We start from the raw sequence: 15,500 nt of genomic DNA on the forward strand, positions 1-15,500 counted from the left end.
TTCTCAAGGTGTTGGTCTTTGGAGGGATATCTATGCAAGCGGGTCCCGCCTCCTTCTGGCCATGTGGCACTGTCTTTCAGGTATGTCTCTTATACAAGGGCTAGTGGCCAGGAGCAAGAAATGGATGGAATTTTTTTCTCCTGTGACTGACAGTGAACAGAGTTTCTGAAACCTGAAGATGAATCTGTGCCTTTCAAATGGGAGGCAGAAGCTTGAGCTAACTTGCTATTTGGGTTTCTTATTCTTCTCTCTAGGGCTTCATCCACACTGGAGAAATAATCTGGTTTGATACTGCTTTAACAGCTGTGACTGTATGGAATTCTGGGATCTGTAGTTGGTTGTGGCACCAGAGCTCTCTGACAGAGAAGGTTAAATATCTTGCAAAGCTAGTTTCCAGAATTCCATCACACTGACCTACGGCTATTAAAGTGGTGTCAAATTGGATTATTTCACCAGTGAGGATGCAGCCTATGAAGCATCAATTTGTAGACAGTCTACCAACCATATATTGCATCAAGAGCTTGAAAAAAAAATCCTCTTTTGGACAACAACTTGTAGTAAAATATCTTTTCAAACTCTGATTACAGCCTCCAAGTCTCAGTTATTTTGGATTCCCTCCCCACAAAACCCTGATTTATTGAGTATCTGATAAGACAGTATATCTGACAGGTAGCTTGTGCAAAAAATGATGGGTCATGAATTGTGCAGGCCTAGTCTTATCTGACTGAGCATCTTAATTTCCCATCCAAGGTTTGTTGTTAGTGTGATATACATTATCATTATTAATGCTTGTGTAGCATCTTTAAGTGCTCAACATGCTTTCATGTGCTTTATCGAGTTGTATAACCAACTTGGATGGAAATCAGTATTATTTTGCCCCATGCTAAGAATATGAGGACTGAGGCTGAGAGACAGCTGTGTCTCAAACTGCCTACCAAATTTATTGCAGAAGCAAGATTTGAACTGGGGATTTCCAGATTTATGACTTGCTTTTTTCTTAGCCACAACACCACCTCTGCTACATAGCTTTCAGCCCCTTCTGAGTTCAGAATTATTGATAGCGTCATCTTTAGGTTGTAATAAGATTGGTCCCGTGGTGTTTATGAATAATCTTGTCAGAAAGTACTCCCAAGGATGGAGCCTCTGTTCTGTCCAAAACCTTGTTGGCTTTTTGGCAGTGGGGAGGCTACTCTAAATGTTCCGTGTTGGAAATGGAGTTGGAGATTAAGAAGGTTGTGGATCCTTCTTGGTGGCTTCTCCCAGACAGGAACTCCCTTCCAAGGGAAGCCTGGCTGGCCTCCTTCCTATTGTCTTTGCTATTCTGGTGGGCTTTGAGCACATCAGTGGCTTATAAGGAAAAAGTATTTAATGGATGCATGAATGATGTATTTCTTTAGTTTTTGCTCTTAATATTTTAATGTCCTTTTGAAACTGTTTAAAATCCTGATATTATTATAACTTATTCTGTGTTTTATTTATGTTTTTAATCATTTGGCCAGCTAAACTGTGTCTTTGTTCTGGGGGAAAGATAGGTTATAAATCATATTTTAAAAATTACTCAGAATTGCTGTGTCCTCTTCTTTCCACTGACTTTCTTCCCTTCCCTGACCTGGTAGAGACACCCACTACAGAAACTTTTGTGGTGTCTAGGATGAGCCAGGAAGAAGACTCTGCTAAGTCAGACCTTTGTTTGAGAGTGGGCAAATACTCATGCCAGAAATAAAGCTAAAGCAAAACCAGAGTTCTCTTCACTTTGGCCCATGGACAGTAAGGGTGGGTGGGTGGGTGGATCTCTCCTTGAGACTAGGGTTGGGCACTGAGTCCCACCTGAAATAGCCAAAAATGGACCATTACGACTCCTATGTAAACAAGCTCATTGTGGAATTACCAATCAAAAGTGTAACTAAATGATCAAGATCTATGTACCGATACTCCCTGTGGATCGAGGTGGGATTACAACAACAGAAACAACATTACAAGATAAAAAAAACTGCAATTTCATATAAAATACACTCAATAAAACAGGAAAGATGCTATCAATACAATACATAGACTAAATCATCATTTAAAATACATATCTTTACAAATAGAGGTGGGGTATTTCTAACTCTCTTATAGCAGATTGGGTGGATAGGCTTGCCGGAAGAGATCCGTATTAAGTGCCTTCTTAAAGGCAGCTAAGGTGGTAATGAGATGGATCTCCTCCAGCAAGCCATTTCATAATTTAGGAGCTACGGCAGTAAATATCCTGTGGGAAGTTGTTGTTAACCTGGTGTTTACATATTCTGAGAGTGCGCGGCAGATTGTGTAGGGAGAAGTGTTCCCTCAAGTAACTTGGGCCCAAACCATGTATATATATATAATGTATGCATGTAATTAAATATGCATTTATGTGTGATGGCATTATGTGAGCACACAGAATCACCATGCAACATCTCAAGTGGCACTAAGAAAGTTGGCAGAAGATTCCTATGCTTTGGATCTTGTTTCTGCTTATTCCAGAGGTAATGCAAAGTGGAGCCCTGAGGTTGCACCCCCAGCCTGTTTTTGCAGCCACTTTCCCCCCCAAACTACCCCATTGGGAAATGGGAGTGATTTGCCTGGCTTGAAAGTCTCAGTAACAGTCATTCACCTTTTCAATTGTCACAGCCCCTTCCCAATTTTGACACCAAAAATGTTCTATTTTAGCAGTACTTTTAAACTCAAAGCCAATTTTCCACCTCTGGCCTACCTAAGGACCCATTCACACCACACAATTATAGTATTTGTGTTCCACTTCATCTGCCACAGCTGCATCCAAAGAAGCCATGACAACTAAAATGGAATTATAGTGCTATAATTGTAGTGTGGAAGGTTCCATCATTCATAGACGTTTATGGAATCCTAGGATTTAGGGAGGAATATTGGCAATTCTTAGCTAGAGAGTTCTGGATGCCTCTTTAAAATATAAGCCCCAGGATTCCACAAGATGTACCCATAACAGATAAAGTGGAATCCTATTGCTTTCACTGTCTAGGATGGAATGCTTCAAATGGAAAGCATGGGACTGTTTCAGAAATTCATAACTCATATCTTCTATGGTAGCTCACAGACTTGGCAAATGTGAGCAGTTTGCTTAAGGGAATTACATTTGAAGAAAAGTAAATAGTGTAGATCATTGTATTTTGTGGTCAAAATTAGTTGAATTTTGCTGAGAAGCTGCAACATCAAAATGAAATGAGCAACGGGAAAATTACTTTCTTCTCTAACCATAAAAACATTACAGAATAAAAGTTTTGGAATAAGCTAATTTTAGTGAAATTATTTTTTTTAAAAGGTGGGAGCAGAATAATGGTTGCAACCTTAATTTTTCAGCATTTAGAAATGGGTAAGCATTTGTATAGACTGCTCCTCCCTGCAGGGAGTGTACAGACCGACAATCAGTGATGTCAGTTTCAGCTAAATATAAAGGCTAGTTTGTCTAGATTTTTGGAAAAGAACCCAGAAGTTCTTAATGGAACATGGCACATTTCCAGCAGACCAATGCCAAGCAGCAAAGGATGAGTAAAGAAAACTGGGCCACCAAAGACTTCTAGCAGTCTGTCTGTTCAATTTTGTATCGACATAATTTCAGTTCCTAATCAATACTGAAGTCTTAAACAGAAGAGTAAGCTCTTTTAGCATAAGGGGCAAAAGTTTATCTATTGTCTGCCAGCCTGACCTTTAAATGTTGTAATCTCCTCTCAGACTTGATACTTCTAATGTAACAAAAACTTAGTAACAAATTCTCTTTAAAAACCCTTTATCTCTATGGTCTGATATTTTGGAGAGTGTTCACTACTCCAGTGAATTCTTTTGAAGATCCCTGAGGAAGGCCTAGTGTGGCTGAAATGCATTGGGCTTTTTAAACACTAATAAACAGTTGACGATCTTTTTAAAATTTTTATTAAATTTTCAAAAACACTACATAGAATCATAAAATACCATAACATACATTGCGAAAAATTTTTTTTCTCCACAACATATATCATTTCCTACTTTACACAAACATATATTTTCAAATCTGCTCATCTTTGCTTGTACAATCTTACGATTTAACATTCTATCCTTATTTGATCTAATTAATCTATTTGGCGATGACAGCCATCCACTACTTCCCTCTTTCTGTTCCATCAACTCGATACCTTTCCTTTTTCCCTTCTCTATTCCCTTCCTCCTCAAATACCCACTCTTCCCTTTCTCCTCTCTTCCCTTCATTCTTCTCTCTGACCTCTCCCTCCTCTCTATTTTCTTTACCTTTATTTCATTTTTAAATCCTCAACAGTTGACCATTTTTGAGCACGTGGAGCTTGTCTCCTCTTTGTTTGCCAAGTTTGAGGCTTGCCAGAGCTCCTTCACATAAGTCAGAAACTATGGCTTGCCGTTCCATCTACAGTGGGCCATTGTTTTTTACAATTATTATGAAAAACTTCCCACAGTTGCTCAGAGTAGCAAATATGCACTTACTGTGTTTAATTTTCATAGAACTCTGGAAACATAGGTGAGGCATGGAGAATTACTTATCCAAGTTGGGCTTCTTGGCTGAGCCAGGATTTGAATCTAAAGTATCTGAAGCCAAATGCAACAATGGTGGGTTACAAACTGCCATTTTGTACGTATTCACTATGTATTAGGGTTAGGAAGGGGCAGTGCTTCCGCACCCCCTAACCCTAATACGTATGAATACGTACAAAATGGCGGTGGCCATTCCACACAGCCATCGCCATATTAACATAGCGGACGATGAGCATCCACGCGGTGCTTATGACGTCTCAAGTGCGCCATTGGCACCTCTCGGCATCATAACTGCGCCGCAGGAAGAAGTTCCATTTTGGAGCTTCTTTTTTGCTTTGCGAGGGAGTCGTGCAGTTTGGCTGCTGCGGCTCCCTCGCGGAGCAAACAGCAGCGGCGGTCTGTAATGCACCAATGTCTCCTACACTTAAAATTGTGTTCAACAATTACATACTACTTTATATTTTTTTAAAAGTGTATTTTTTAATGTAAAAGACCTGTCTTGTGTGTTGATCTGTACAACAGAAAAATGGCATTTAAAATTCTTTGTGTGGCTCATTAGGCTGAAATGTGTAAAAATGGTTCATGCCTATATAGTCTGATGCAGCATTCTGATTTTTGTACAAGTCAATGGTGGCTGTGGTCGCAGGGTATAATTGGGGTTTAAAGAACATTAATTATAACATATTCCCACAACCCCACAAAAGAAAGGAGCTGTGCTGCTGGTCAAGTTGTGAAAGAAGACTGATAACAGTGGAGTCTGAAGCTTGTATTTGGTTCAGACTTTGTTTATAAATGAAACTTGAAAAGTACATGTGTTCTGGACATTAGGTGTTCCTGGTCCTTTCACGCACACATACACCTAATCCAACATATTTTTTTATGGAACCACATGAGGCTACTGCAAATACATGGTAATGATAACTTCATATAAAATGGCCAAGAAAAGGGACCAGATCTCTAACAGCAGCTCCAAAAGCCTATGGCAGGCTAGGGTTTTGCATGAGTTTACACCATGTTCCCTGATCCTGTCTCTTAGACTCAGGGATTGAGGATCCTTGTCACTTGTCAGTCAATTCTGGGTTCGGTCTGGGATGAATGTTGGAGTAGTCAAAATACCTAGACTGGGATACACTATATGACAAACCAGATTGATTTTTAAAAAAGAATTGCAAAAATTATCTCGGCAAGGATTACAATTGATAAAAATTGGAAGAATAATGGTGAAATTGATGTAGATGAATGGTTAACTAAAGCCCTAGATGTAATAGAAATGGACATTATAACAATGCAACTCCAGGATGAGGGTACATATGAAATAAATGTGGAAAGACTGTGGAAACCACTGATAAGTTACTGTGAAACAAGATGGGCCAATGTAAAATAATGGTTTAAATAGAAAACAAATCTTATAAAAGCCTCTGATATAGATATGAAAATGACATGATGTATATGAATGTTTAGACAGAAAATGATCAAATGAGAATAATTTTCATAAAGGAACTACAGGGCTCCCCCGGGTTACGAATTTAATTCGTTCCGCGGCGCCATTCGTAACCCGAAAAGCATTCGCAAGCCGAAGCCCCATAGGCGCTAATAGCGAAAGCCGCGATTTGGTGCGAAAAAGCGCCGAAAAGCACCAAAAAATTTTTCGTAACCCGAAATAACCTTCGTAACCCGGAACAGTTTTTTTTAATGGATTTTTTTCGTAACCCGGAAATTTCGTAACGCGGCGCATTCGTATCCCGGGGTACAGGATTAAATTTTCTTAAGTTATTGCTATTATAATGATATGCAGTTAAATTATAGAAGATATATTCTGCAGTCTTGTTCATTGAAACATAAACATTTACTTAAAGTGTAATTGTGAGATGAGGTGAATAATACTGTATATTCAAAAATTGAGGAAACCTGTTAAAAGAAATGCTGATTAAGCAAACATAATTATGATGCCAAGCATAGCGAAGGGAAGAATTTTTGTTTATTGGTTTTTTGTTTTTCGGGGGGGGGGGGGAAGATAGAGGAGAAAATATCAAGATTTAGTGATGTTTGAAATGTACAAATCTTATGTGATGTATATATGTTGTAATAAAGAATATTTTAATAATAATAATAATAATAAGAAGAAGAAGAAGAAGAAGAAGAAGAAGAAGAAGAATTGCAAAGCACACCTAGTGTGCTTGGACAGTGAACGCTTACAATACATTGAAATGCATGTTACTTCCACTAGTGAGAGACCCACTTACATTTTCACACAATGAGGAATGCAATCAATTGTGTAATTCAAGTTTTACAATCCTTTTCTCATATTAGCCATCCTAACCTTCAAAAAAGGTTTTTAAACTAGCTCAACCAGTCTCAGAGACAAGCAGCAGTAATGCTACGTGACTGAATGGAGAGTTATTGCAGAAGAAGTGTTTTTACTTGAAACACATTGGGTTACAGTACAGTATTGCTGTTTCTTAGCGGAGGTGGAATTTCTTCTTCTATTTTTTCCCATCAGTGCTGCTCTTGTTTCAGCTTTTCTGAGAGCGAAAACACTTGTCCCATACTATAGAAAACTGTGAGAAATTTTTTTTTCATAGTCTTGGCTTCTGTAGTACTGAAAACTTTATATGCAGATCTTGTTCCACAGTGACCAGAGGGAGATCTTGTTGTATGCCAGAAATGTACATAGGCTTTCCTCTGGGATGTGCATTTGCACTGTAAACCACAAGAGGGAAGTCTCTACCTATGAACTGAGCTGAACTAAAAAATGCATGCATCTTCAAGGATTTTTGTGAAAGACAGATTTTATAGAAAGATACTACTTTCTTCTTTTCCTTCAACATGTTACTTTCTGTATTACTTACTGTAGTAGATTTTTAAAGAGATGTAGCAAAAGAGGAAAAATAAGTGCATGCACTCCTGTCCTCTTACTGACTTGCATGCGTATTCCAAATGGAGAAAGAGGGTAAAATCCATATACAGTTATGCTTCAGTTAATGAAGGAGAAATGTTCCTGGGAATTATTCCTTTAACAGAAAATTTGGACCCAGAGGCAGAATAGGAATAGATTTCTATACCACAAAAAATATATTTAGGGATGACTTTTCCCCTTCCTTTAACCAATGTCCACTTTTCTTGTGCTTTACATTTTGGTGACCAAACTTGCAGATCTATGGGTTTGTTTGTTTGTTTTAAAAAATAGCATTCTGAAGGTAGCTGGTGAAGCAGGCTTATATGCTTTCCCCCCTGTTTTCATGTTGAAAAAGGGAGCACATTCTTTACTTTGACTTGTGTAGGAAACACACACAATTGCAGTAGGATCCCATTCTTCCTCAGTTCAAGCTCTATGGCTTTGTTTACTGCAGAGATGCTGCTGCAACTGGACACTGAAAGTCTGTATTTCTCCTGTCCTCTTTCACAATCTTCCCAATGCCAATGTTGCAAAAAATAAAATAAAAATAAAATAAATGTCCAGCTAGACAGAAGATAAGGAGAAAAAGGGAGGCTTAGAAGTGATTTTAAAAACTTTGTAAAAAGCAGCTTTGCTGTCAGAGGCTTTGTTAACTGAGAGATACCTGTATTAAAAAGCTGCGGCAAAATAGGACTGATTTAGATTTAAATCATGTTGTAACTTAACATCTACTTTGGGTGTGTATTGCATAGTGTAGCTTTTTACAATGATCATCATAGTCATTTGCCTCCATCTATGGAGGTGAGTTCCCCAGGCCATTCAGTGAATCTAGTCTTAATGGTTAGTGGAGGGGTTATCCCAATGACCTCCTACCCTTCCAAGGGCTTTTCCTTTCTCCCAATTTAACTTGTACCCAATGTCCCCTGTTCCTTTTCATACCCGCCAATTGTGACAAAGCAGAATGTGTAATGGACATAATCGTGAAAGAAATCTAGATATAAATTAACAGCTAATACTAAAATATGATAGCACAATCTTGACAATGACCAGAATCTGTAAAAGTAAGCAACAAAAGGGAAAATAGCCCCAGGGAAAGAGGAAAGCCCATGTTGCAGCCCATCCACCATCATCTAGCCTCAGAGGGAGAGAGAGGAAGACCAGTTCCATTGGGCCTAGCCCACAGTAAGATGAAGAGCCCTCCTTCCAGCCCATCTGTCATGGCCCCAGAGGGAGAGAAAAGCCAATGAACTTGATCTCTTCCCTACCACCATCCCTTCTCCTTTTGTGTCATGTCTTTTTAGATTGTAAGCCTGTGGGCAGAGACCTGTCTAATTAAAAAAGAAGAAGAGCCTTTGTGGCTCTGAGAGCCTTTGTGACTGAAGAGTGGAGTATAAATACTATAAATAAATAAATAAATAAATAAAATTTCTTCCCAGTCCCTAAAGGTGACCAGTGAAAGCCTTGAGTGATGTTCAAAGATCTGCTTGAAAATGCAGCCACATGCACAGGCATATTTATACTTGTGAGATCACATTGGAAGTCTCGTGAGACTTAGCATGATATTAATGCCAGATCTCATGCAAAGTCTCACACAAAGTCTCACAATGATGAATCCTTATGAGACTTTGAGCAAAGAGGACTCCAAGTGGCTTGACCCTGAGAAGCCTGGTGCAACAGCACCTCTCTGGGCAGTGTCAGAGTGCTTTTTTGTTTTCCATGTTCCTTGGACCCTCTCTGTAAAATAACGTCTGTACTGTCACTGATGAATTGCAAACTACAAATTTAGCCAACTCCAGTAATAAATAGTGGAATCCAGGTGTTCTTAAATCACTCTGAACAAAGTTCTCATCATTTTCACTCCAATATATTTTGTGGACATATAGGTGGCATTTTGGGGGGGGGGAATGCTGTGAAATCTTGCTGCGGGTCTTCAAGTCGTTTCTCACTTATGGAAACCCTGTCAAGGGATTTCCCTGGTAAGATTTGTTCAGAGGAGATTTGCCATTGCCATACCCTAACACTGAGAGAGAGTGTCTTGCCCACCTATGAGTTTCCATGGTCGACAAGGATTTGAACCCTGCTTTCCAGAATCATAATCTGATGCTCAAACCACTACATCACACTGTGAATTGTTACCTTACTTAAAAGGACATCCATTTGAAATAAACTTTGAAATTAGAGGAATTGTACTGCATTTAATCTAAATGAGGCTGTAAATTAAGAGAAAAACATGACATTGCCTATTAGCTCTTCAGATTGTTGTATACCTCATTTACAGTCTGTATTATGCCACTTTGGCCGAGGAGCACTTTCTGGTTATTAAAATAACAGGGAGAAGGAAACTGTAGGTAACTGAGAAGTTGTGACTTCCATTTTAAGAGTGACCTTTAACTTGCTAGACTCCACAAAATACCTTTAGCATGGCATTGCCACATTTCCAACAGAACTTACTTTCTCAGCATTCATCTCTAGATGAGGAGCGGGTAAAAAGTGGAGAGCCACAAGTGGAAATAAGTCATTTTATAAATCTGCTTAGCTGGCTGAAACCATCCTAGCTTTGAATTCATTTGGAAAGCTCAGCCTGGGGGCAACAAATCAATCAGTGCTTCTGACACAGGGACTGACCTACTGCACCAGCCCTCTCTGCCTACCTCCCCCACCTGACAAAAAATATAGGACAGAGTTTCATTGCTGTTGAATCCTATTGGTGGTGAATCAAGAATCACCGAGCTGTGCTACTGTGGTGATTCATAGGCTTTAAAGACTTTCTGATTATCCATTTTCCTACCATATCGCAAGGTGGATTTGTATGTATTCTCTTTGACAGTGATCTTTCAGAGCAAGTGCAAGAAAAGTTCTACAGTTACAGAAACCACATTCATCTGAAGGTTCAAGGAGCTATTTTAGGGTGTAGAACTGCTTCACCGAACCTCCAACCAGGATCTGCTATTGCTAGTTATCCAGGCTGATTTTTAAGAATTTTTAAAAAACTGTTGTTGCCTGTTTTTTGCATTTAATGTATTTGTACAAGAAGAATCATGGAAGATAGTCCACTGCCAATACTGACTTTGCCAACAGCTCCTTATTATGACCAGAAACCAGGAACTAGTGGATTACGGAAGAAGACATACATTTTTCAGACCAGGCTAAACTACCTGCACAATTTTATCCAGAGCATATTTTTTTCCATAGACCTAAGGGATCGACAAGGATCTACCGTGGTGGTTGGAGGAGATGGGAGATATTTTAATAAGCTTGCAATAAAACTGATAGTTCAGATGGCTGCTGCCAATGGGGTTGGTATATCAAATATGATTATGCCACTAATACCTAATGGATCTTTGATGGGCTCCTTCTTAGCATGTCAAAAGGTCTCTAAATTTTATAATGCACTAATACACATTTTTTTCTAGGATGCTGTTAGTTGGCTATTAAAAGAAAAGAGATTTCAGAGGGAAAAACTGGCATAGTGCTCTTGAGAACCATTGTCATTTGATGTTTTCTGTAGTCTGGTTTTGAGAAGAAGCTGAAAACTGATGGAGGTATTTACAGGAGTAGAAATATTACTAGTCACTTGTTTTTGTGTTACCTCCAGGATGTGATGGGTTGTTATGCCAATTTTAGGGTAATATGTTCAACTACTGAGGTAGTTTTGAAATAAATGGCCGTGTTAGTCTCCTGTGGTATAAAAAGGAGAAAGGAAGGGGGAGGAAAAATACCAACCAGTATTGCATCTGAAGAAGTGGGTTTGTATTCACAAAAGCTCATGCAGATATAAAAACCAATTAGTTGTAAGGCGATGCTACATTTCTTTTTCCCCCTCTCCCTTCCTTGTTCCTTTATGTGTTTCAATTCCTGTGATGCAATTACAAAGTACGTGAAAGAGAGATTTTGTGGAGGTTTTCCTGCTTTGCCCAAAAACCTAAAAAATTATTTCATTATCCATCTGAGACAGTCACTAGCTGAACTGACAAAGCATATTTTCAGTTTCTCAATGGATATAAATAGCTGTGCCATGAGAATTACTAGAGTGCTTGAAAACAGTGATGTTGGCTAGGTTAGAGTGATATAGTTTTTCTTACATGACAAGCTTCTGTTCTGGCTATATTCCACAAGTTAGGAATTATTTCTATCATTCTGTAATAATAAGTTAAAATTATATTTTCTATTCTTTGTAAACTTTTGAAGTATCATATTTTAAAAAGTCTGTTTGAGCCTCTTTTGCATGCTGTTTGTGCCACATGTCAATATAGTTAATGTTGAAATGAAATCAAATATACATTCTAGCCAATGTAGAGAGGTCTTGAAGCACCTTGGAGACTACTTGAAAGAAAGATGTTGGCAGCATGAGCTTTCAAAGACTTCAGTCTGCTTCCTCAGATGCATTTGCATCTGAGGAAGTAGACTGAAGTCTATGAAAGCTCCTGCTGCCAACCTGCTTCTTTCAGTTAGTCTCAAAAGTACAACCAGATCTCTCTATGTACTGATTCTACAGACTAACATGGCTATATCTTTGAATTCTAGCCAATGTAGATACAGTATTTCCCATATAATGTCTTCCAACTTTCATTGGTTGTTCAGTTAGTTTATTAACAAATGGTAGGTAGCAATCATTAATTTGAGAATGAGGGACCAATATAAAATAATAGCTGTGGTCAGACATCACAATACGCTAGTTATCATCACAAGAACAAGTGATGAGTATAATGTATTTGCATCACACTTTGATTTTCTATAGTTTAGTGTTTCATCAAAATCCTAAACTTTGGTTAGTGTTAATTATGCTTTATTTAAATAATATGCTTTCATAATTCATGGCTTACAGTTGATAACTTCAAACAAATAATAGTTAATAAGAAGCATGGTTTCTTGTGTATACAGCTTTGGCTGCACCAGATGGGAGGGGAAATATGGGATCCCAGGTTTTACTCCAGCTGTTTCTCATTCATTTGATCTGAGCAAGGTCCATTAAGTTAGAATAGAGAAAGTAAAATCAGCCAGTTTGGTGGACTACAGCTCACATAACTCGGTTAAGGATGGCGGCTACTGCTGCTGCTGTGTACTTTTTTCAAGTTATTTCCGACTTACAGTGACCCTAAGGTGAAGCTATCACAGGGTTTTCTTGGCAAGATTTGTTCAGAAGTGGGTTGCCTTTGCCTTTGTTGCTAGCTTTAATGGTAAGGACGGTTGCTCAGTGCAAATGCCTTTTTGCATACTGTAGAGCCAGGGGAAGATTATCTCATATACGGTTATATTCTGCTTGGTATAAGGCAAGAACCCTTCCTTCTCTCCTCAAAAAACAGAAGAGGATGGGGATATAGGCTGTATTGTCATCAGGCAGTTTCTAGTACAGTACAAAGTGCCCTGGCACATGTTAAAGACTTGAGGAACTCATGGTATCAGAAACAGCCACCACTGGCTGTCTAACTAAACTACATAAAAATTAATGGTGAGTTAAGAGAGTAAGGAGAGCCCTCCTAGATCTTGTCTCATCCAAAATCCAGTTTTCCGTAGTGATTAGCCCAAAGCCAATGGCAGGGACTTGGGAACCTTTGTCTCTCCAAATTATTGGGCTACAATTTCCATCATCTGTCAGCATTAGCTGGCTGGAGCTAATGGGAGTTGAAATCCAGCAATATCTAGCAGACTCCTGGCAGATCAGCCTAGTAGTAGAATGTGTGGACAGTAGACATCTGCTGCTGCTGTAAGTGCAGTTAGCATACCTTATATACTCAACTATAAGTCGACTTCATGTATAAGTCGAGCGCAGGTTTTGGGGATAAAATTATGGATTTTGATATGACCTGTGGATAAGTCAAGGGTAAAAGTTAGGGGCATGTAACAAAGGATGTAAAGGATGATGCAAAGGAAAATGATGCCAAAGAACTTATAAAATTCTGGCAGGCATAACTGTTTGTGCTCATCCTAAAGGCTGAATGGATGAGAGAGTATAGGGGATCCATACTTCTAAACTCTCACCTTATACCACTCTAGTCAGAGAAAGAGGATGGCTCCATATATTCTGGGTCAAATTTTTAGCTAAAATTTCTAGACTTATACATGAGTATATACAGTATATCTATCCTAAGCAGATCCCTTGATACTTGTGTCTTCTGTGGATTCATTTCATCCCCTTTAAAGCCATTCTGGGGTCATTACCAGATCTTAATCAGTTATTAGAAAACTTTCTAGACTGAAAGTGCTAGAATCCTATAGTGTCTGTCCTGGCTAGGGGTTCAGGGAATTTTCATCCAAAATAACTTTTTCAGGGTCAAGTTGTTACCAAGATTCTTCATAATTGTATAATTTATGTGCTCTGTGAAAAAGCAACTCTGATAAAAGAATTGGAGAGTATCTGCTTCAGACTAGTGAAGCTGATACTGTGATCCTTGTATTATCTAAATGCTCTTTTGGATTAAGACATTTTCAAGTTTTGTTACTGAAGTACAGTTCTTCAAGGCAACCTCTCAGCAGGTTAACTGCTGACATTCTAAATGCATGGAAACAGAATAGAGACTAGAGAAGGGACTCTCTTCTGTATTGTATTGTTCTCTTTCAGTTTGTATTGCTATGATGTTCAACAGCTTGAATAACTGCAGCTGTTTCCCTTTGATGTGCAAAATACTGAGGGAGATGAAAAGAATAGTGTGAATGTGCTTCCCTTTTTACAGTACAAACACACAGACTGTTAGCCTCTCGAGTGCATCTGGAAAGCCTAATATACTCAATTATGGAATTAAAGATGGGGTGTGCCTATGCATCTTGATAATAAGGATGCTGAAAAAGAAGAGTTTTTAAACTATATTTTCAAAAGGGGGATAGCTTCCTGTATTTTAAAAAAAATCTGTGGAATTGATAAAGTACTAGACTATAACCCAACATGAATTTAAGGGGCCTAGAACTGGCAAAATCATTCTTCTCCATTTCTCTTATTAAGCTCTAGGTCAGTGGTTCCCAACCTGTGGGTCAGGACCCCTTTGGGGGGTCAAATGACCCTTTCACAGGAGTCACCTAAGACCATGAGAAAACACCTATTTAATTACAGTTATGAAGTAGCAATGAAAATAATTTCATGGTTGGGGGTCACCACAGCATAGGGAACTGTATTAAAGGGTTGCAGCATTGGGAAGGTTGGGAACCACTGCTCTAGATGTACCCTTTCAATGTGTGAAATTCTCCATCTTGCCAAATATCAAGCTAAAGCAAACAAATAAAAAGCAGGACCTCTCAGCCAAGTGTTAGCTATACTTGGATCTAGTTGCAGAATGTTTGTAGCTCATTGACTAACTGAAGAGATTCCATGTGAGTAACCTGGCATACAATTGCTATCCTAGCAGTTTTAATTCTGGAAAACTTTTAAAAAGAATATTTGGCAGTCCTGCTTGGCAACAGTTTAGGTAACTGGAAAGATCAACAACCCTTATTATTTCTTTGCAAGTTTCCATGTGATCTGCTATAGAAGTATATTTTACCAAAATATAATTTTAATAAACTATTGCATTTCCTGAGAAGTATGTTTCACAACATCTGGGAATCTGCTTATGGCCTCCAGTCATCAGTAACTGTGTGAAATACAAGGCATGCTTCTGAGAAAAATCTGTAAAAATAAACGATAAGATTAACATATCACATCATAGGTGTGAATAGCAATTCAACAAGTATACAGGCAGGTACAGTTACTCCTTTAGGAATGATGATTCCAGAGGCTTACCAAATAAGACCATACATACCTGAGAAGACATGGGATACCTCTCAGATTGTTTCTTCTGATGGGATTACATTAGCATGCATGATTGTTCAGTTCAGTAATGCATATTCCATTTTGTACATGATTTATTTTAATCAAAAAAAATTAATAATGCTGGTAGCTCCCTGACTTGGCATACTTAGGTAGTGATATCTATAATTAGAGTTACAATTATAGCATGGTTAAAGTGCTGTTGAAGCCACATTTAGAATGCTGATCTGTAGTTCCGGTTCCCTTCCTGTTGGATAGATTCTCTAAAGAAGATGGCAACTTGATTAGGGAATCTGATCTTTGGAATTTAAAGCTCTCAGGAGCATCCCAGGA

General features: G+C 38.6%; 1 protein-coding gene across 2 annotated transcripts in view; it reads left to right on the top strand.

Moving 5' to 3' along the window:
• The window catches only part of PGM1 (phosphoglucomutase 1), a 35,348-nt gene that overhangs the window by 3,095 nt on the left and 16,753 nt on the right, over nucleotides 1–15,500 (top strand). Inside the window, exon 1 of one of the 2 annotated variants that reach the window (XM_042463278.1) lies at nucleotides 10,453–10,725. The exons of the other annotated variant lie outside the window; for it this stretch is intronic. Coding sequence (XP_042319212.1) covers nucleotides 10,468–10,725 — 258 coding nt within the window. The 5' untranslated portion in view covers nucleotides 10,453–10,467. Of the gene's footprint in view, nucleotides 1–10,452; nucleotides 10,726–15,500 lie in introns of those variants that run through there. 2 annotated transcript variants of the gene reach the window in all.

The sequence above is a fragment of the Sceloporus undulatus genome, chromosome 4 (assembly GCF_019175285.1).
Source record: "Sceloporus undulatus isolate JIND9_A2432 ecotype Alabama chromosome 4, SceUnd_v1.1, whole genome shotgun sequence".
NCBI classification, from domain to species: Eukaryota; Metazoa; Chordata; class Lepidosauria; order Squamata; family Phrynosomatidae; genus Sceloporus; species Sceloporus undulatus.